The sequence below is a fragment of the Budorcas taxicolor genome, chromosome 2, assembly GCF_023091745.1.
Source record: "Budorcas taxicolor isolate Tak-1 chromosome 2, Takin1.1, whole genome shotgun sequence".
Lineage (NCBI taxonomy): Eukaryota > Metazoa > Chordata > Mammalia > Artiodactyla > Bovidae > Budorcas > Budorcas taxicolor.
Window position 1 is genome coordinate 74698694 of NC_068911.1, and position 22401 is coordinate 74721094.

Here is a 22401-nt window from a genome sequence, read left to right on the forward strand (position 1 = left end):
TGATTCAGTTATACATATATATATAATATATATACACATACCATTCTTTTTCAGATTCTTTTCCTATGTAGATTATTACAGATTACTGAGTAGAGTTCCCTGTGCTATATAGTAGATCCTTGTTGATTATGGTGATACGTATTTGTTAATCCCAAACTCTTAGTTTATTCCTCCCTCCAACTTTCCCCTTTGGTAACCATAAGTTTGTTTTTGAAGTCTATAAATCTGTTTTATAAATAAATTCATTTGTATCTTTTTTTAGTTTCCACATATAAGTGATAATCATATGATATTTGTCTTTTTCTGACTTACTTCATTTAATGTGAATCTCCAGGTCCATCCATGTTGCTGCAAATAACACTATTATCTGTAATGGCTAAGTAATAGTCCATTGTATATTTGAAGTTGATACTTAAAGCCTACTAAAGTTGAATGCATTTTTTAATTCCATAGAAATACTTGCATGAGTCTTGTCAGACCTTGCTTGAAACACTACAGATGGCCTTAAAGGTTTTAGAGATTAAAGGAGTATGTTTTACTTCCATGGGCATAAGCATATTACATTTATTCAGTATAAATACTTTCATTTAATAATTATTTGCCTGGCACATCCAGTGGTGTACTTAGATTCCTTAGTGCTTAGATTAGTTTTTGAGGCAGATAAAATTATCTCCATTTTTAAATTAACAATCTGATACTCAGTTTTCTTGATGTTTACAGGTTCACCTAGCTGATTCTGATAAACATCTTAAATTTAACATATCTGAAACTGAATTCCTTATCTGCCTCCCCACATCTGTTCCGTGTGTGGCCTTCATCTCAGTAACTTCATCTTTCCTTCACAGTTTCAGAGAGCCAAAATCCTTGCCTTCACCCTTCTCCTTGTCCATTGGAAACCCTCTTGGTTCTTCCAGATGTGTTCAGAATTCTCTCGCGTCTCCTTACTTCTACCACTGTCAGCCTGTCCTTGCTTATGTAGAGCACAGCAGTAGCCTCCACCTGGTCTCCTTGTTTCCACCCTCAACCCCACACCCTGACACAGTCGCTCCTAACCCAGCAGCAGTGTTGGGCCTTTCAAACAGTGGGAGCCCAGTCCCGCCTGCTCGAGTCCTCCTTGTCTCCCATTTCTCTCAGAGTTAACTGGAGTCTTACAGGGGCTTACACGGCCTCCCCAGTTGCACGCTGCCACCCCTCTCAGCTCTCCTTCCCACCTGCTCTCACCATTGTCACAGCCTCCTTGTGCTTCCTTGTACCACCTTTTCTTACCTGTAAAATAGCAATAACAAAACATGCCTCTCAGGTTGAAAGTTTAAAGAAACAATGTACGTAAACCACTTCAAACATAGTATGATGCACTTGATAAATGGTGGGAGAAACAACCTTGTGTTAATTATCTAGAGTTCTTTTAATACTCGAGCAATTGCCATGTACAAGGCTTTGTCTTAATTGCTTTGCATCTATTATTTAATAATTTATGAACCTGAAATTTTACAATAATTCTATGAGATAGGCACTGTTATTTCCCATACTTTACAGATGAAAGGGAGAGACAGAAAGGATAGATACCCTGTTCAATTTGTATCTTGTTAACTAGCAAGTGATAAAGCCTTGATTTGAAACCAGACAGGTTGACATCAAAGTCAGCCTTTATTATGTATGTGTGTGTGCTTGTGTGTGTGTGTGTGTGTGTGTGTGTGTATATATATATACACTTTGTTTATTAAGTTCTACTATTAAAAAATAGCAGTTATCTTAATTGCATGTACCAAATACCCTATCTTGTCTCTGAATAACTTCGATAAACAGAAATGCTTACCCACTTAATGAAAATTGAAATTCTTACTGTTTTGTTGTATTGTTCTCTTATATGTCTAAGAAGAGTATCCAGTTATTCTACAGTTCTTTAGCCTTTCTTCAGGCCACTTTTTAATCATAAATCCTTCCCCCTCTGCCAAATTTGGCCATTCTTCATTTAACTTACTGAACATTATTAAACTTAATTCACTATTTTTCAGAATCAAGTTTAAGAACTTGTAGGAAAATGTAAACATTTTAAATGAATCATAATTTTTCCCAATATATTTTCTTTCATAGTAAATGAACTGTCGGCCCTCATGGAGGATGGACGTTTTCAAGTTCTTCTAGCAAAAGTTTACAGTAAGGTGGACAGACCTGATGATGCAGTCAGTTCGTTGCAACAGGTAAGGAAAACACCTTCGTTTGTGAAGGAATGAGCGTGGGTGGCGGTCTCAGAAGGAAATATACCACATACAGAAAAAAAAAAAAGAAAAGACAGTCTTTTGGCCCAGCTATTCTGGAAAATAAGTCAAATAGAAATAACATTTGAATGCCACTGGATTGTACTGTTTAAAAATATCATTGCTAATTGTTATATAACAATTAGGAAAGGTTGATATTTTTAATCCTGTTTTACAACTGAAGAAGCTTGGTTTAATACCTTGCAAGAACTCACTCAACTAGTGTCAAAGACAGGAGTTAAACTCACTTTTCTTCTTCTGTTTATTTCTTCCATTTATTTATATCTTCTTTAATTTCCCGTAATAGTTTGTGGTTTTTCAATGTAGAGGTTTTGTACATGTTTCCTTAGATGTATCCCTAAGTATAAGTGGCTGATGTGTTTTGATGACTTCCTAATTTCTAGTTTGTTAACAGTATTTTTAGTGCCATGACTTAAATTTTGTCTAATGTACTCTCTGCATCTGTCAAGATGGTCATGTGACTTTTTTCCAATTTTGTTTTTCCTGTGGTATATTAAATTGATTGATTTTCAAATGTTAAGCCATCCTTATATTCCTGAAATAAATGATACTTTGTGATTTTTTTTTAAATGATATTGCTGGAATTTAAAGATATTTGCTAACATTTTGTTCAATATTTGTGCACATACATTCAAGAGAAAGACTGTTCTCTAAGACATGCTATTTCTTAATGTTTGGAACAATTCAGTGTTAGCATCTTTGAGACCTTGAGGCTTCTTTGATGGTAGATTTTTATTAATGGATTTAAAATCTCTAGATTTCAGACTCATCATTTTGAAATTGTTTTCCTTGTAAGTGATGTGCTTAATGCCTTCCCAAGAATGGAACAGCTAAGTTCAGTAGCCTCAGTGATCTTAGAGAGTGAGCATGTTTTACAGGGGTGCTCCCCTCAGAAAGACTGGACTGATCTATATGCCACTGACAGTATGTGGATGCACTTACTCCCTGAAAGTGAAGTCACTCAGTCGTGTCCGACTCTTTGTGACCCCAAGGACTGTAGCCCACCAGCCTCCTCCATCCATGGGATTCTCCAGGCAAGAATACTGGAGTGGGTTGCCATTTCCTTCTCCAGGGGATCTTCCTGACCCAGGGATCGAACCCAGGTCTCCCGCATTACAGGCACACTTTAACCTCTGAGCCACCAGAGAAGTGCCAATATTTGATTCAGTAACTTTTAGGTACTATTTTATTAATGTAATAAACATTTACAATTTTTAATGATAGTATGTAGGTATCTTTTCTAAATACTTGTTCCATGGTTGCATTTCCTCCTCAGAGAGTGCATATAAAAGAGTCTGTACTTCTATAGTTTCAAAGATAATTGCATGGCTCATTTGCAAACAAGTACCTTTTGAAGACCTCAATTAAGACATTATCTTTGGATCCGGCTTTGTTACATTGAAGACCAATAATGCTTAAATAAATCTGTAAAATTATGCTACATGTGAATTATTGAGAATTGTTTCATTTCTTTTCTACTTCTTTTTTTAATTGCTTTTTCTCCTTACATTTTACTAGGCTCGAGAATTACAAGCTCGGGTGCTAAAACGTGTTCAGATGGAACAGCCAGATGCAGTTCCTGCACAGAAACATTTAGCAGCTGAAATTTGTGCAGAGATTGCAAAACATTCTGTTGCTCAGCGAAACTATGAAAAAGCAATTAAGTTTTATAGAGAAGCTCTTGTTCATTGTGAGACAGATAATAAGGTCAGTACCTTTATAAAATTTTCAGCACCTTGTAATCCAGATGTCATCTCATTTCCTCAAATGTAAACTTCTTAACAGCTTATTTACAAAGATTTGAAAAGAAAAGTACCAAAAATGCAAGTTAAAATACTAATATTGGTTTTATAAATACTGTAAAATACATGATTGCTTGAATTAATAATGTTAGAGTCTAAAAGTTATTATGGAACAAGTGATAAAAAGTAAATCTGTAAGCTTTTTTTATGTTCATCTATGTTTTAATAATTACTGTAAAATGATTTCTCAAGCTCAAATACCTGAATCTAAAGGATTCAATTCAGTTAACTGAATACCTGTTGTGTATCAGTGGCTGTTTAGTGCTGGATATACAAAAGGCTAGATTGAATCTCAAACTCAGTTGGCACAATGTTAGAGTAAATGTAATGGTAATATTCGTGTAGAAAACATATACATAGCCAGTATTTTTTGAAAATTTTATTTGAATTTTATTGGCCTGTATCATTGATTTATAATGTTAGTTTCAAGTATACAGTGAAGTGATTCAGTTATACATATATTCATTCTTTTCCAGATTCTTTTCTCACATAGGTTATCACAGAATGTTGAGTAGAGTTCCTGTGCTATACAGTGCTTGTTCGTGAAAGTCACTCAGTCATGTCCATCTCTTTGCAACCCCGTGGACGATACAGTCTATGGAATTCTCCAGGCCAGAATACTGGAGTGGGTAGCCTTTCCCTTCTCCAGGGGATCTTCCCAACCCAGGGATCAAACCCAGGTCTCCCACATTGCAGGTGGATCCTTTATCAGCTGAGCTACCAGGGAAACCCTATCTTGTATACAGTATTGTTCATATGTTAATCCCAAGCTCCTGATTTATCCCCCCACTATATTTCCCCTTTGGTAACCATAAGTTTGTTTTTGATATCTATAAATCTGTTCCTATTTTGTAAATAAGTTCATTTGTGTCATTTTTTAAAAATTAGATTCCACATATGAATGATGTCATGATTTTAGTTATTCTGAGTTCACTTGGTATGATAATCTCTAGGTCCATCCATGTTGCTGCAGGTGGCATTATTTCAGCTTTTTTGTGAGTAATATCCCATTTTAATATGCACTGCATCTTCTTTATTCCTCTGTCGATGGACATTCAGGTTGCTTCCATGTCTTGGCTGTGGTGAATAGTGCTGCTATGAACGTAGGGATGAATGTATCTTTTCCAGTTATGTGTTCTCCAGATATATGCCTAGGAATGGAATTGATGGATCATATGATAGTTCTATTTTTAGTTTTTTTTTTTTTTTAAAAAAAACCTCCATACTGTTCTCCATAGCGGCGGTACCAATTTACATTCCCACCAAGAGTGTAGGAGGGTTCCCTTTCTGTACACCCTCTACAGCATTTGATGTAGACATTTTTTAGGGGAAAGGATAATTTTTTTCACAGAATTTTGTTGTTTTCTGTCAAACCCCAATGTGTGGCTCAGCTGGTAAAGAATCTGGCTGCAATGCGGGAGACCTGATATAGACTTTTTGATGATGGTCATTCTTGACCCAGTGTGAGGTGACACCTCACTGTAATTTTGATTTGCATTTCTCTGATAAGTGACATTGAGCATCTTTTCACCTGCTTTTTGGCCATCTGTATGTCTTCTTTGGAGAAATGTCTGTTTAGATTTTCTCCCCATCTTTTGGTTGCATGAGCTGTTAATTTTGGAGATTAATTCCTTGTTGTCACATTGCTTGCAAATATTTTCTCTCATTCTATGGGTTATTATGGTTTCCTTTGCTGTGCAGAACTTTTCAGTTTAATTAAGTCCCATTTGTTAATTTTTTTTTTCCATGACTCTAGAAGGTAGATCTAAAAAGATACTGCTGCAGATTATTTCAAAGAGTGTTCTGTGTTTTCCTCAGAGCATTGTATAGTGTCCAGTCTTGCATTCCGGTCTTTGATCCTGAGTTTATTTGAGTGTGTGGTGTTAGAGAATATTCGAATTTCATTCTTTAACATGTTTCATGTAGTCTCACGTGCGTGTGCCTCCCTCACACCTCTCTCTTGACTTGCCCGCCAGAAGGCAGCGGGGAATGGCGGCCGTCAGTTCCCCACAGGAGCCGTCTGCTAGTGCTGATAGTTTGCAGGCAGCATCTCTAGGATTTTCTACTCTCAGATCTTGGTAGATGATTAATATTTAAAAAAAAAAAAACAGTCTAGTAAATGGCTAAATATTTAAGTGATGTAAAACACAAGACAACCATGTTCTAGAATTTGAAGTTTAAGATTGAACATTTTGAATTAATATAGCTCTTTCAGACATCAGGCAAAAATAAATGTTTAGAAGTCACAACCAAACAGGTACCTTGTTCAGTGATAACTAATGTGACTGAAATTGTCGTTGTAAATCTGGAGCGTATCTGCTTTAAGCCTTTTATTGATATTTTACAAATGAGGAAACAGGTTTAGAGAGGTACAGGGCCGTGGCCCCATCACGGAGATGCTTGGACTAGAATCTTAGCTGCTAATTTTGGACCTTGTTCTTTTCACAAATGCTTTGTCTCTACTTTTCAAGTGAGTTACAGCCTGTTTTTCCATAATTTTCCCAGTATAAGAGAAACTAGAGATGAGCAAACCTATAGCTTTACCTGCCTGTCGTGGTTGGCATTTTTATCGTACTAACTTTGGTCAAGTGACATCTGCGCCCTAGGCACTTTCCTAACTTTCTGCTCTAGACTGTTTCTGATTAACCTTGCCCTTCTCTGTAGATAATGCTGGAGCTGGCCCGATTATACCTGCTACAAGATGACCCTGACGCCTGCCTGCGGCACTGCGCTCTGCTTCTCCAGAACGACCAGGACAATGAGGCCGCCACCATGGTTAGTCCAGGGCACTTCAGTGCCAGTAGGGCGGTCGTGTCTTGTATTTATTCCATGTGGCAGTTTCAAATTTTACCTGATAAAACTAATAGTAGATGTGAGGCCTGGCTCTTGTTGGCTTTTGAGAAAAATAATATTTTTAGGATTATTAGTACATTTTTAGTTTTTCTGTATGACTAAAAGGATGCCTGGTCAGAAATGGTTCATGTGGTCAAGTTATAATTTCCTAAAGACTATTTACTTAAACATGCTGGAGTTTTTAACAGTTTCAGTCAGACTTCCTGAATTACAGAGAAAATTCTTCATATAACATTTTAACACACTGTGCTTTAGTTTTGCTTGTCTTTCTCAATTTTATGAGGGTTGAGGTTTTTGTTAGCTTTTCAAACAGCTTCATAGATGACAGTTTGTGAGGTTCATTTAATAATTTGACAAATGAGTCACAATAACTGAAAAATACAAGAACTCTCCCTTTTAAAACATTATAAGAAAATCTCAGTAAGTCTTGCTAATTTTAAATTCCTTTGAGATATTATTTGGGGTTTTTAAAAGATTTTCTTGTTATTTTTACAAAGTCTAGTGAGGTGTCTTCTCTATGATAACATAGAGTGCAGTTTCCTTCAAATTTCTGTTTTTAAAAATAACTGCTTAAAACATATTTTCTGCTAAAAATAGTTTTTGTGAACACAGAGATCTGTTTCACATCCTTGACAGATCTCAGTGCTAATCTGCTTAAGGTGTACTTGAATTTTAAATGGCTCCGTTTTATAAAACTTTGCCCTCATGTTTCTCCTATGTGTTTTCATAGCAGTCAACCTTGATAGGAATAATATGCTTCATAAAATCGCATGGCTGTATTTTTAGAACCAACTTTTACCTTTATAGATGATGGCAGATCTCATGTTCAGAAAACAGGACTATGAACAAGCCGTGTTTCATTTACAACAGCTTTTAGAACGAAAACCAGGTAAATGTCTGCTGATTTTATCTTCAAATGCAGTTAACGTCTTTTCTCTTTTTGGCTGTTACACTTCTTGGAAAAACCACAACTAGTGGTCAAATCCAACCCTGCTTATTCCACACCTACCCTTGAACAGCTCAGATGATTATAAGGAAAATGACTGGTCATTAAAGTCACTGGTCTCATTTTAAGACCATCAACCGCAAATGTGCCCTCAGATGCTACCAGGCAATCCTACTGTATCTCTCTGATGAATTTGCTCACGCCATCTCTGTTTTACACTTCTTCCTCTCGCTTCAAACCTCTGATAACCTTTCCCCTCTCCTCATCCTCAGCTAAGAGCCTTCCCTCCTGGCTCACTGAGAGGACATGAATACCTGGAAGAGAAAGTCTCCCTCTTCCTGTCCCCAAGGCAGCCTGCCCCAGCCCTTTCCCCCTTCAGGCCTGCCCCACACACCTTGCCCCGCCCCCCCGCAGCACGGCTCTCTGTGGGCATTGGGCTTGCCTTCTGGCGTCTGTGCACCATTTTCTTTGCATTCAGCACGTAAATAGGCTGCAACATCTCCCCACCTTGAAGGCAGCAGTAAACACATAAATACCAGCTCCCACCTCTCCATCTACTCTCCCCGTCCACTTCCTGCTCCATTTTTCTGTTTTCCTCTCAGGCATTTCGGTCTGTGCTGTCTTCAGTGTCTCCTGCACTCCAGGAGGCTGTGTCAGCTCGGCAGCCAGTGACCGCCATGTTTCCAGATCCAGGTCGAGTTCTCGTTCTCTGCTTCCCCAGGTCTGACAGTGTATTTAGCACAGTTTATCCCTGCTCCTTCATCAAAGACTTTCTTCACTTCTGGGATGCTGGGCTTACCTGGCTTTTCTTCTCCCAGCTGACCATTCTATCTCACTCTCCTTTGTTAGATCTATCTTCTCTTCATGACTTTTAATTTTCAGAATGTTTTAGACATCTCATCTCAAACTTTTCCCTCATCTTTAATACCTTCGCCACACTCCTATGACTTCATCCGGACCCGGTGTCCTTCATGTCCAGTGTGCAGTCTTGACTCATCTACACCACTGCCTGTTTGCACTCCCACTCAGGTGCCTGGGAGGCTCTTCAGCTTAACCTGTCCAAAGTAGAACACCAGGTCTTTTCCTTCCCTCCAGACCTGCTCCTTCTCTTTCTCTTTCAGTAAAGGGCATTATCCATTATGCATTTGCTCTGGTCCCCAGCCTTCTAGTTACCTTTGTCTCATCTTTTCCACATACTCCACATCCAGTGTGTGAGCGAGTCCCTGTTAGCTCTACTTTCAGAATAATCTAGAATCCCATCACGTTACCACCTCCGCTGCTGCCACCCTGGCTCAGCATCTCTCAGATAGTTTACTGAAGCATTCTTGTAATTCATTTCTGTTTCTACTCCTTGGCTCCAAATAGTTTAGAAATGCTTCCAGCTCAAAGTAACAGAGGTACCCCCATCCCCCCACTAGACTCCTAGTGACCTAAATAATTATGGCTTTTATTTTACTCTTATGTATCAATAAAAGAAAAGGAGATGTTCCGGCAATGATTCAGACATTCCCTAGTATCATCAGGAAGCCTGAGTCCTTTCTCTTCTGCTACTGCTAAGTCGCTTCAGTCGTGTCCGACTCTGTGCGACCCCATAGACGGCAGCCCACCAGGCTCCCCCGTCCCTGGGATTCTCCAGGCAAGAAAACTGGAGTGGGTTGCCATTTCCTTCTCCAATGCATAAAAGTGAAAGTGAAGTTGCTCAGTCGTGTCCCAACTCTCTGCGATCCCATGGACTGCAGCCTACCAGGCTCCTATCATTCCCCAAACTCTCATTCTAACTTTTTCATCCAAGATGACCACCACACCTCCGGGCATTGATGTTTCTGGATGGGGAACGTGGAGATGAGCCAAAGGGCTTACCTCCCCAGTGAATCATCTTTTTAAAAAAAAGAAAAAACATTTTCTAGAAGCACCTCTGTGACTGCAAAAGAATGGGAAATGTCATCTTGTAGCTGAACACAGTGTCACATAGAATAAAATCAGAACTCTGATAGTGAAGAAGAAAAGGATAGTAGATACGTGGTAAGCCACAGCCCCGCAGGTTATGACCCTGAGACTTTTCACTCGCTGTTCCCTCTTCACAGAATATGTTCTGCCTCCTCCCACTCAGGACTTTGCTCCCGTGCTGCCTCTTCCTGAGCATACCCTTCCCCACCCATCCTACACCACTGACACCTCATCATTCTCCATCCTCTTACCCTGTTTCTGGTTTTTTGTTTTGTGTTGCATTTGTAGAACAAAACCAAAACTGTGATCTGTTATTTACAAGCATCAGGTGGCCAGGAACTGTGCCTTCATTGCTATGAAGATTTAGAACAGTATCTGGCTGAGTATAAACTTTGAATGAAATGAATGAATAAATGAAAGAAGAGGGGAAGGGGAAAAGGAATGGGGGGAGATGGGGAAAGGGAGAAGGAAAAGGAAGGTGGGATCAGGGAATGTACGTTCTTTATGTGTAGAAGAACTTGCTAAAAGAATGTGTGAACTCAGAAATCCTTGAGCTGTCGTTCAGTTCTTCCAACCCCTTGTCTCAGGATGCCGCCATGGAGGGTTAGAGCTCGTGACTATAGAAGTGGCTGTGCCTCAGGCAGGGCAACCCAGAGGACCAGATAAACTCTGCATGTTGTACTTACTAATGCTTTTAGTTACTAAAAGTTTGGATTTATAGAACAATACTTTCTGCTTACAAATAAAACATTCCTTGTTAGGGCCAAGATTGAAAGGGAAAAATCTTGTTTTTAGGGTGATGTCAGCATTTTAATTTCTTTTTATTTTTATCATCTTTGAAAGTTTTCTCCCACCTTTGGACTTCCTCAGGCCATGTCGTTTCTCCCACTGTCTGCTCCAGCTTCTATTCAGATGGTATTTCAAAGAGTGTTCTTAATCACTCTAACTTCGTACCTCTTCTGCCCACTCTTAAGGTCCTCCATATGGGCCACCCTTTCACCTCATTTGCCCAAACCTTACTTTCTTCAGGCCTAAGTTCTCTTTTTTTTTCCTGCCATGGCCTTTGTCTTGGATTCTAGACTCTCTTTTGTTTTTCCTTCTCTGAACTACTGTTTAAGGTAATACGCATAATACTTTCATCCTGTCCCAAACTTTTCCCATATTACAACATTTCCCTCTGAGCCAGTTATCCAACCCGATTAAAAAAAAAAAAAACCAACAGATCTCTTCCCTTGTGAATATTTTTGTAAGTCTTTGGTGGCAACATTGCCACTATGTAAGATCTGAAGAAGCCCTCATCTGTCACAGGAATTTGGTATCACCCAGGTTACTTGGCACCAGCACTTTTTTCAAATAGATAATAGTGGTGCTCTGGACTGTCTACTTAAAAACAAACAAAAAGTGGATTATTATAAATTCAGTCGAAGGACCTGTTACTCCAGAAATACTAAACAATATACAGCCACCAGCATCGGATATATTTCCAGGTACATAGATGCTGTAAAGTAAATGTTTACTGGTTAAATGGATCAATGAATGACTGCGAAATACCAAGTTGTTTAAAAATACAAAATTTTAAGTAAACTTTTATTGTCTATGTGATATTTTATGCTTTTAGTCTTTTCATTCTATGCTTTATTCCTAATAGGACTTTATAAACTTATACACTAGTCAGTTTTTTCAGAATTATTCTAAAACCTGCACAATACTTCATGTGTGTTATAGATTATTCTGAGCAGAATATCTTATACTTTAACGTTGTGTTTGAGCTTCCTTCAGAAATGTACTAATTTGACTTAACCTAGCTAGTAGAAAATTCTCCTTACAGATCTAATTATTGCACTCTTAACAGATTACAAACCTTTTCTGTCTCAGAATCTCCAGATTATCCTGAGTTTTCCCCCTCTCTCACATTAATCGGTTAGCAAGTCCCATTAGTTCTCTCTGTTTAACAGTGAACTATCACATCCTATCTTCTCCTAGCCCCCTGCTCTAATTAAGGACTTTATTAACCTGGCGCTAGTGGTTAAGAATCCACTTGCCAAGCAGGAGACAAGTTCAATCCCTGGATTGGGAAGATCCTTGGAGTAGGAAATGGCAACCCACTCCAGTATTCTTGCCTGGGAAATCCCATGGACAGAGGCATCTGGCAGGCTACAGTCCATGGGGTCTGAAAGAGTTGGACACGACTGAGCGACTTCACACGTACTTCTCACATGGGCTAATGCAGTTTCCCAGCTAATCTTCCAGTCTCTAGGCTCCTGCTCTTCCAGGCTATTACAGGACTATCATATTCATTCTAAAACTATTCCTCTGCTTTAAAAAAGTCTAAAAGTCTAAACTAGAGCATTATTTTGATAATGATATATGCCAGGGTTACCCTTCCATCCGTATTTCGTATCCCACTTCCTCTAATTCAGTATACAGCACTCTCCATTCTATTATCAGTCATGTCTTTGCACATGCTGTCTGCACTTTGAATAACAAGATCTCCCTCATGTCCTTCAGGCTGCTGGAAGGTCTGTCCAATGTGAAACCTTTTCTTCCCCCCACAAGCAATGTTAAGAAATGCACTGAAATTCCATAGCACTTCATTCCTCATTACATCAGACTGTGTTTGTTTGTTTTTTTTTTTAGTAAGTCCTCACTAGTCATAAATATTCATGAACTAACTTTTCAGAATATAATATATTTCATGTTTTGACAGATTTCTTAAGTGTACAGATTTGTCCTCTGTCAAATTTCATGGTTAACCAAAAGACAAGTTAATGCAATCTAACCTATCAGTGGTAATTATAACTTCAACTAATAATAAATGCATTTCAGTAATATTTTAAGGTGATAATTATTCAAGAAACTGGCCTAAAGTTGACTTTAGATTATATCAGCAATATCATACATCACACACATTAGCAAAGACATGCAAAAAATTGGGGGCCAAAAATTTCAACCTAAATTTACTTCTTGTCTAATCCAATATAGCTTTTAGATTCTATGGCTTTTTTATAGGGTAGTTCTAGTTTTTATTACAATATTTGGCATTTTATATATTACTATTGATGTTTGTAGTTTTAAGCTCTTTAATGCTTTTATTTTACTTGATTTCTGTGGCACTCTGAAGGTCAATATTATAATCTTATTTTAAGAAAGTGAGTGATTCCAGACTCAGAGAATTTGAGTAATTTGCTTGAATTTGCATAGTCAAAGAAAGATAGAAAGTGAAGTGGCTCAGTCGTGTCCAACTCTTTGTGACCCCATAGACTGTAGCCTACCAGGCTCCTCCATCCATAGTATTTTCCAAGCAAGAGTACCGGAGTGGGTTATCATTTCCTTCTCCATGGGATTTTCCTGACCCAGCAATCAAACCCGGGTCTCCTGCATTGTAGGCAGATGCTTTACCATCTAAGCCACCAGGGAAGCTGAGTTTCATAGTCTATGGACACTACAAATATCCAAATCTTCTTTCTGAAACCGTATTCTTATTATATCCTCTTTTTAATGATGCCAAAGGCAGAGGCAATAAAATTTTGAAACCAAACATTATGGTTTAAGAAAGGCAAGTGTGGAGGGAGGTGGGTGTGGTCAAGATGGCAGAGTATTAGGACATGAAGTTTAGCTCCTCCCACAAATACATCAAAAATATATCTACATGTGGAACGACTGTCATAGAATATCTACTGAATGCTGGCAGAAGACCTCAGACCTCTGAAAGGAAAGAAAATCTCCACATAACCTGGTAGAACAAAATAGAAAAGAAAAGCAAAAAAGTGAGAAAGGAATTAGGGATGGAGCCTGTCCTCCTGGGAGGGAACTGTGAAAGAGGAAAGGGTCCTGCACCCTGGGAAGTCCCTTCACGGGGAGACCAGCTGGAACAGAGGGGGAGCTTTGGAGCCTTGGCGCATGCAGCAACTGTTTTTGCCCCAGCTAGAGCAGAGAGAGACCTGCACAGTCAGTCAGTGCCACGACTCTGCTCTCACCACCCTGAAACACATGTCTGCCAGTATGGGTGGGGGCTTGGTAGAGAAGCTCAGGCTTCAGAGATCAGATCCAGGGAGTAAAGTGGGGTGGGCTATGCAGAAACCTCAAGACGCTAGAATCTGCAGCTGCACCTGAGGATGCAGGCAGAAGCAGCCTGGTCTGCTTTAGAGACTGGGCATCACTATGTGGGTAGTGTGCAGGGGGAGGGATGGAACTCGCCATTACAGCCTTTTCTGCTTCGCAAGCTCTCAGATGTCAAGACGCAGCCTGCATGAGCTCCAGGAGCAGTTGTAAGCCACCACGGCCCCTAGGGCTTCAGAGGTGGTTGTGAGCTACCACCACTGCCCTCCTCTGTGCTTCAGGACAGGTCTCCAGCCAATGACTTCATCCTTCTGAATTCCCTGTGCATTCACGAGCTGCCTCTGTTCCCATTGCATGTTCTAGGGGCGCGTATGAGCCGCCACCACTGCTGAGAACCCCCATGACTGGGCACCAGCAGCTGCATCTGGATACCCTCTTCAAGGGGATAATGACTAGCCCACACTAAGGAAAGAGGCAACAAGCATCCATACAATAAACAGCCCTCACACCAAAAATATTAATCCCACATGAGCTACATAGGGATGCTCCCACATATGAATAGGCCTCCAAGACCACAGTACATAACTGTTTCTCCTAAACTCAGAGTAAGAGAAATAGAAGTAAAATGAAGCAGAGGAACCACTCCCACTTAAAAAGACTAAAAGAATTCCCCTGAAAGAACAGGCAATGAAACAGACCTCTTTAGTGAATAGACACCAATCTCAAAAAGAAGATAATGAAAATACTGAAGGAGTTAAGAAAGGCTGTCATCAGAAATGCAGAGTACTTAAAAAGAAACTAGAAAATGTAAAAAAAAGAAAAGAAAAAGAACCAAGGAAAATTAGAAAACTCATTTACCAAGAGAAAAACTGAGCTAAAGACAATGAATAATGGAATAAATAATGCAGAATGAATAAGTAACCTGGAAGATAGAATAATGAAAAACGCCCAATCAGGACAAAAGGTCAATGAAAAAAAAAAAATTAAAGCAATATACGAGACCTTTGGATAATTTACCATACCAATCTATGCATAATAGGGATTCCAGAAGGGGAAGAAAGAGAAAAAGAACTCAACACCACATATAAAGAAATTATGGCTAAAAACTTCCCAAAACCTAAAGAAAAAAACAGACACCCAGGTCCTACAAGAAGCACAGAGGTAGGTAATCATTCACACACTAATATGATATCAAAACCAGCAATTGTGAGGAAAGTACAAATGCATGATATTGAAAATGCACTTGAAATTAAAAGATCAGCAACTTAAAAGCAATCTTGTTTATATACAGACTGCTATATCAGAGCCTCATGGTAACTGCAAATTGAAAATCTCTAATGGACACAGAAAAAGAAATCCAAACACTGAAGTTAGTCATCAGATCACAACAGAAAAAAGGGGATGGAAGGAAAAACACCTACAAAAACAAACTCAAAGCAATTAACAAAATGGCACCAAGAACATACATATTGATAATTATCTTAAACGTGAATGTATTAAATGCTCCAATCAGAATGTATAGACTGACTGAAAAATAAAATGTATTAAAGACCTAAATGTAAGACCACCTGATACTATAAAACTCTTAGAGAAAAACATACATTTTTGACATAAATTGCAACAGTATCTTTTTGGATCCATCTCCCAGAGTCATGGAAATAAAAACAAATAAAAATGGGTAAACTCTACGTAAACTCTAAAGCTTTTTGCACAGCAAAGGAAGCCATAACAAAAAGATAACCCACAAAATTGGAGAAAATATTCGCAAATGATGAGATTGATGAGATTAATCTTCAAAGTCTATAAAGACCTCATGTAGTGCAATGTCAAAAAAACAAATCACCCAATCAAAAAATAGGCAGAAGACCTGGATTGACATTTCTACAAAGACGACACACAGATGACCAAGAGACACAGGAAAAGATGCTCAATACTGCTAATTATCAGAGAAATGCAAATCAAAATTACAGTAAGATATCACCTGACACCACTCAGAATGGCCATCATCAAAAAAGTCTAAAACAGTAAACACTGGAGAGAATGTGGAGGAAAAGAAACCCTACTACCCTGCTGATGGCAGCGTGCATTGATACAGCCACTATGGAGAACAGTATGGAGGGTTCTTAAAAGATAAAAGTGGAGCTACCGTATATACGAGCCAGTAATCCCACTCCTGGGCATATATCCAGACAAAGTCCTGGTTTGAAAGGATACACTGTAACACTGTCTACAATAGGGAAAACCTGGAAACAACCGAGACCTTCACTGATAGATGAATGGATAAAGAAGATGTAGTACATACGTACAATGGAATATGACTCAGCCATTAAAAAGAGTGAAATGATGCCATTTGCAGTAACATGGATGGACCTGGAGACTGTCCTACTAAGTGAAGTAAGTCAGACAAAGACAAATATCATATATCACGTGCTGAATCTAAATATACAAATGAACTTATTTACGAAGCAGGAACAGACTCACAGAAATCAAACTTATGGTTACCAAAGGGGAAAGGTCAAGGAGAAAGGATAAGTTGGGAGTTTAGGATTGATATATACACACTACTATACTTAAAATATAGAAGGAAACGGCAACCCACTCCAGTACTCTTGCCTAGAAAATCCCATGGACGGAGGAGCCTGGTGTCCATGGGATCGCAAAGAGTTGGACACGACTGAGCGACTTCGCTTTCACTATACTTAAAACAGATAACTGAGACGGACTGACAGTGTAGTACAGGGAACTCTGCTCAGTATTGTCTAATAGCCTGACCAGGAAAAGAATGTGAAAAAGAATGAATACGTGCATATGTACAACTGAGTCACTTCACTGTATACCTGACTACACTCCAGTATAAAATAAACATTTTTCAAAAAAGAATAGCTTTATTTTCATCTACAAAAAAGAATTTCTTAGACAAGCAGAAACTAAAACAGCATTACTAAATCCTAGAGGAAATATCAAGAGTTCTTCTCTGAATAGGAAAGAAGAAAGAATATATAGGAAAGAAAAAATCACAATTAGAAAGCAAATCATCCTAATAAGCCAGGACATGGCTTAAAAAAAAATTTCAGTGAAACTAATGATAACCACAATGAACAGTAAAAAATGTAAAAGAGGACATCAAAATTATAAAATGTGTATGAGGAGAGTAAGAAAAAGTAGATTTTTTTTTCATATCTTCAAATGTGTTTGAGCCTATATGACTACCAGTCTAAGGCAAGTAGGTATAGGATGTGATTAACATACTTGAAAAACAGAATAACCACAAATCAAAAACATAACAGAAGATTCACAGAAACCAAGAAGAAGAGAACATAAGTATAATACATGAGAAAATCATCAAACCACAAAAGAAAACAAACAGAAAAAGGGATAAAGCAGAAATATAAAGTCAATGGGAAAGTAAGGTTAAAATGGCAGCAGTGAGTTATCCGTCAATAATTGCCTTAAATGTCAATGGACTAAGTGCTCCAGTCGAAAGAGAGAGAGTAGCAAAGTGGATTAAGGAAGAAGAAAAACCCAAGAGTCTACAATATGTTGCCTACCAGAGACCCACTTTAGGTCAAAGGACACACAAAGATTGAAAGTGAAGGGATGGAAAACGTTTCCTGGAAATGAGAAGAAATCGGGGGTAGTATTGCTCATGTCAGACAAAATAGACTTTAAAAGGAGAAATTCACTGATTCAGTTATACATATATTTACTCTTTTTTCAAATTATTTTCCCATTTAGGTTATTAGGGGATATTGAGCAGAGTTCCTAAAGAAAGTTAGAGGAGGACACTGTATAATGACAAAAGAATCAATACAAGATTTTACACTTGTCTACATATATGCATAGGGGATTGGTGTGCAAAGTAGAAATCAAGAGAGAACTGGACAACTGGCAAGTTTGGCCTTGGAGTATGAAATGGAGCGGGACAAAGGCTAACAGTTTTGTCAAGGGAACACACTGGTCATAGCAAATGCTGTTTTCCAACAAACCAAAAGATGGCTCTACACGTGGACATCACCACATGGTCAATACTGAAATCAGATTGACTATATTCTTTGTAGCCAAAGATGGAGAAGTTCTATACAGTCAGCAAAAATAAGACCTGGAGTTGACTGTGGCTCAGATCATCAGCTCCTCATTGTGAAATTTAGGTTCAAATTGAAGACAGTAGGGAAAACCATCAGACCATGCAGGTATGACCTAAATCAAATTCTTTATGATTACACAGTGAAAGTTACAAATAGATTCAAGGGAGTAGATCTGGTAGACATAATACCTGAAGAGCTATGAACAGAGGTTCATAACACTGAGGAGGAGGCAGTGACCAAAACCATCCCAAAGAAAAAGAAATGCAACAGGGCAAAATGGTTGTCTAAGGAGGCTTTTCAAATTGCTGAGGAGAGAAGAGAAGCAAAAGGCAAAGAAGAAAGAGAAAGATATATCCAACTGAATTCAGAGTTCTGGAGAATAGCAGGGAGAGATAAGGAAGGCCTTCTTAAGTAAACATTGCAAAGAAATAGTGGAAAACAATAGAACAGGAAAGACTAGAGATCTCTTCAAGAAAATTGGAAATATCAAGGGAATATTTCATGCAAAGATGAGAATGACAAAGGACAGAAGCAGTAAGGACCTGACAGAAATAGAAGCGATTAAGAAGAGGTGGCAAGAATGCACAGAACTATACAAGGAAGGTCTTAATGAACCAAATAACCATAATGGTGTGGTCAGTCACACCTAGAGCCAGACATCCTAGAGTGTGAAGCCAAGTGGGCCTTAGGAAGCATTACTATGACCAAAGCTAGTGGAGGTGATGGAATTCCAGCTAAGTTATTTCAAATCCCCAAAGATGATGCTGTTAAAGTGCTGCACTCAATAGAACAGCAAATTTGGAAAATTCAGCAGTGGTCACAGGACTGGAAAATGTCAGTTTTCATTCCACTCCCAAAGAAGGGTAATGCCAAAGAATGTTCAAACTACCGTGCAATTGCACTAAATTCACATGCTAGCAAGATTTTGCTCAAAATCCTTCAAGCTAGGCTTTAGCAGTATGTGAACTGAGAATTTCCAGATGTACAAGTTGGATTTAGAAAAGGCAGAGGAACCAGAGATCAGAGCGCCAACATTCACTGGATCATGGAGAAAGCAAGATTTCCAGAAAAACATCTGACTCATTGACTATGCTAAAGCCTTTGACTGTGTGAATCACAACAAACTGTAGAAAATTCTTAAAGAGAGGGGAATACCTGATCAACTTACCTGCCTCCTGAGAAACCTGTATGTGGGTTAAGAAGCAACAGAACTGGACATGTAACAATGAACTGGTTCAAAATTGGTGGAAAGGAGTATGTCAAGGCTGTACATTGTCACTCTGCTTATTTAACTTCTATGCACACTACATATGTGAAATGGTGGGCTAGATGAATCACAAGTTGGAGTCAAGAATGCTGGGAGAATATCAACAACGTCAGATATGCACATGGTGACACCCTAATGGCAGAAAGTGAGGCGGAACTAAGGAGCTTCTTGATGAGGGTGAAAGAGGAGAGTGAAAAAAGAACATGGCTTAAAACTCAGCATTCAAAAAACTAAGATCATGGCATCCAGTCCCATCACTTCATGACAAATAGAAGCAGAAAAGGTGGAAGCGACAGATTTTCTTTTCTTGGACTCTAAAATCACTGAAGACAGGGACTGCAGCCATGAAATTAAAAGACACTTCTGCCTTGCAACAAAAGCCATGACAAGCCCAGACAGTGTATTAAAAGGAAAAGACATCACTTTGCTGACAAAGGGCCGTACAGTCAAAGCTATTGTTTTGCCAGTAGTCATGTACGAATGTGAGGGGTGGACCATAAAGAAGGCTGAGCGCCAAAGAATTGATCCTTTTGAACTGTGGTGCTGGAGAAGACTCTTGAGAGTCCCTTGGACAGCAAGGAGATCAAACCAGTCAATCCGAAAGGAAGTCGACCCTGAATATTCATTGGAAGGACAGATCCTGAAGCTCCAATCCTTTGACCACTTGATGTGAAGAGCCCACTCATTGGAAAAGACCCTGATGCTGGGAAAGATTGAAGGCAAAAGGAGAAGGGGGTGGCAGAGGATGAGATGGTTAAATAGCATCACCAACTCAATGGACATGAGTTTGAGCAAACTGGGAGATCGTGGAGGACAGAAGAGCCTGGAATGCCGCAGTCCATGGGGTAGCAGAGAGTCACACACAACTTAGTGACTGAACAGCAGCAGCAGCAACATATATGCACTTAATATAGGAGCCCCCAAATGTCTAAGACAATACTAACAGACATAAAGGGAGAAATCGACAGGAATACAACAGGAGACTTTTACACCTCACTTAAATCAATGGACAGATCTTCTAGACAGGAAATGAATAAGGCAACAGAGATCCCAAGTGATACAGCAGTACAGTTAAGACTTAATTGATATGTTCAGGTCATTAAAAACCTCATTCCCCCCAAAAAACACCAGAGTACACATTCTTTACATGCACCTGGAACGTTCTCTAGGATTGACCACATCAGTTCAGTTCAGTTCAGTCGCTCAGTCATGTCCGACTCTTTGCGACCCCATGAATCGAAGCATGCCAGGCCTCCCTGTCCATCACCAACTCCCAGAGTTCACTCAGACTTGCGTCCATCAGGTCAGTGATGCCATCCAGCCATCTCATCCTCGGTTATCCCCCTCTCCTCCTGCCCCCAATCCCTCCCAGCATCAAAGTCTCTTCCAGTGGGTCAACTCTTTGCATGTACTGGAGTTTCAGCTTTAGCATCATTCCTTCCAAAGAAATCCCAGGGTTGATCTCCTTCAGAGGGCACAAATGGGCCTCAGTGAATTTTATAAGTATAGAAATAATCCTAAGCATCTTTTCTGACCACAGTGGCATGAAACTAGAAATCAACAACAGAAAAAGAAATGAGAAAAAATTATTCCATGGAAACTAAAGAACATACTACTTAAAAAACTAATGAATAAACAGTAAAACAAAGAGGAAATTACAAAATACCTTGGGGCAAATGACAGTGAAAACACAGCCATAGAAAAATCTATGAGATGCAGCAAAAGCAATTCTTCAGTTCAGTCGCTCAGTCGTGTCCCATTCTTTTCGACCCCATGAATTGCAGCACACCAGGCCTCACTGTCCATCACCAACTCCCGGAGTTCACCCAAACTCATATCCATCGAGTCGGTGATGCCATCCAGCCATCTCATCCTCTGTCGTCCCCTTCTCCTTCTGTCCCCAATCCCTCCCAGCATCAGGGTCTTTTCCAATGAGTCAACTCTACACATGAGGTGGCCAAAGTATTGGAGTTTCAGCTTCAGCATCATTCCTTCCTAAGAACACGCAGGACTGATCTCCTTTAGGATGGACTGGTTAGATCTCCTTGCAGTCCCAGGGACTCTCAAGAGTCTTCTCCAACACCACAGTTCAAAAGCATCAGTTCTTTGGCGCTCAGCTTTGGGAAGTTTATAGCAATGCAGGCCTTCCTCACAGTAACAAGAAAAATCTTGAACAACTTAATTTGCCACTTAAAAGAATTAGAAAAAGAAGAACTAATAAAACCTAAAGTCAGCAGAAGGAAGGAAATAATAAAGATCAAATAGGAAATAAACAGATTTAAAGCAATAGAAAATATCAATAAAACCAAGAGCTAGTTCTTTAAAGAAGAAAGCTTCTGCACAGCAAAGGAAACCATAAACAAAATGAAAAGATTCAAAGAATGGGAGAAAATGTTTACAAATGATGCAGCCGACAAGGGCTTAGTTTGCAAACTATACAAACAGCTCATACAACTCAACAGCTAAAAAAAAACAAACCCACTTTAAAATGGGCAGAAGACCTAATTTGACATTTCTCCAAAGAAATATAAAGGGACAATAGGCACATGAAAAGATACTCAACGTAGCTAATTAGAGAATTGCAAATCAAGCTGCAATGAAATACCACCGTACACCGGTCAGAATAGCTATTATTAAAAACTCTACAAGTAACAAATGCCGGAGAAGAGATGGAGAAAAAGGGACCCTCCTACATTGTTGTTGGCGGGAATGTAAGTAGTTACAGCCACTATGGAAAACAATAATGGAAGTTCCTGAGAAAACTAAAAATAGAAATACCATTTGATTCAGCAGTCCCACTCCTGTGTATCTATCCAGACACACTCTGTAATCTAAATGTGCACCCTTCTGTTCACAGCAGCACTATTCACAATAGCCAAGACATGGAAACAACCTAAGCATCCATCAACAGAGGAATGGATAAAGAAGAAGTAGTACATATATGCAGTGGAATATTACTCAGCCATGAAAACAGAATGAAATCATGCCATTTGCAGCAACATGGATTAGGGCTTATCACAATAGGTGAAGTAAGTCAGAAAGAGAAAGACAAATAGCATACGATACCACTTACATGCGAAATCTAAAATATGACAAATGAACCTATCTACAAACCAGACTCATGGACGTAGAGAAGGGCTGTGGTTGCCATGGGGAAGAGAGT

The 22401-nt window shown here is 39.1% G+C and overlaps 1 protein-coding gene across 1 annotated transcript in view; it reads left to right on the forward strand.

The window, feature by feature from the left end:
* Positions 1-22401, forward strand: part of TTC21B (tetratricopeptide repeat domain 21B) — a 93877-nt gene that overhangs the window by 42387 nt on the left and 29089 nt on the right. The window contains exons 19-22 of the mRNA XM_052635458.1: positions 2095-2201; positions 3798-3986; positions 6746-6856; positions 7742-7823. Of these exons, the coding sequence (XP_052491418.1) occupies positions 2095-2201; positions 3798-3986; positions 6746-6856; positions 7742-7823 (489 nt within the window). The remainder of the gene's footprint in view (positions 1-2094; positions 2202-3797; positions 3987-6745; positions 6857-7741; positions 7824-22401) is intronic.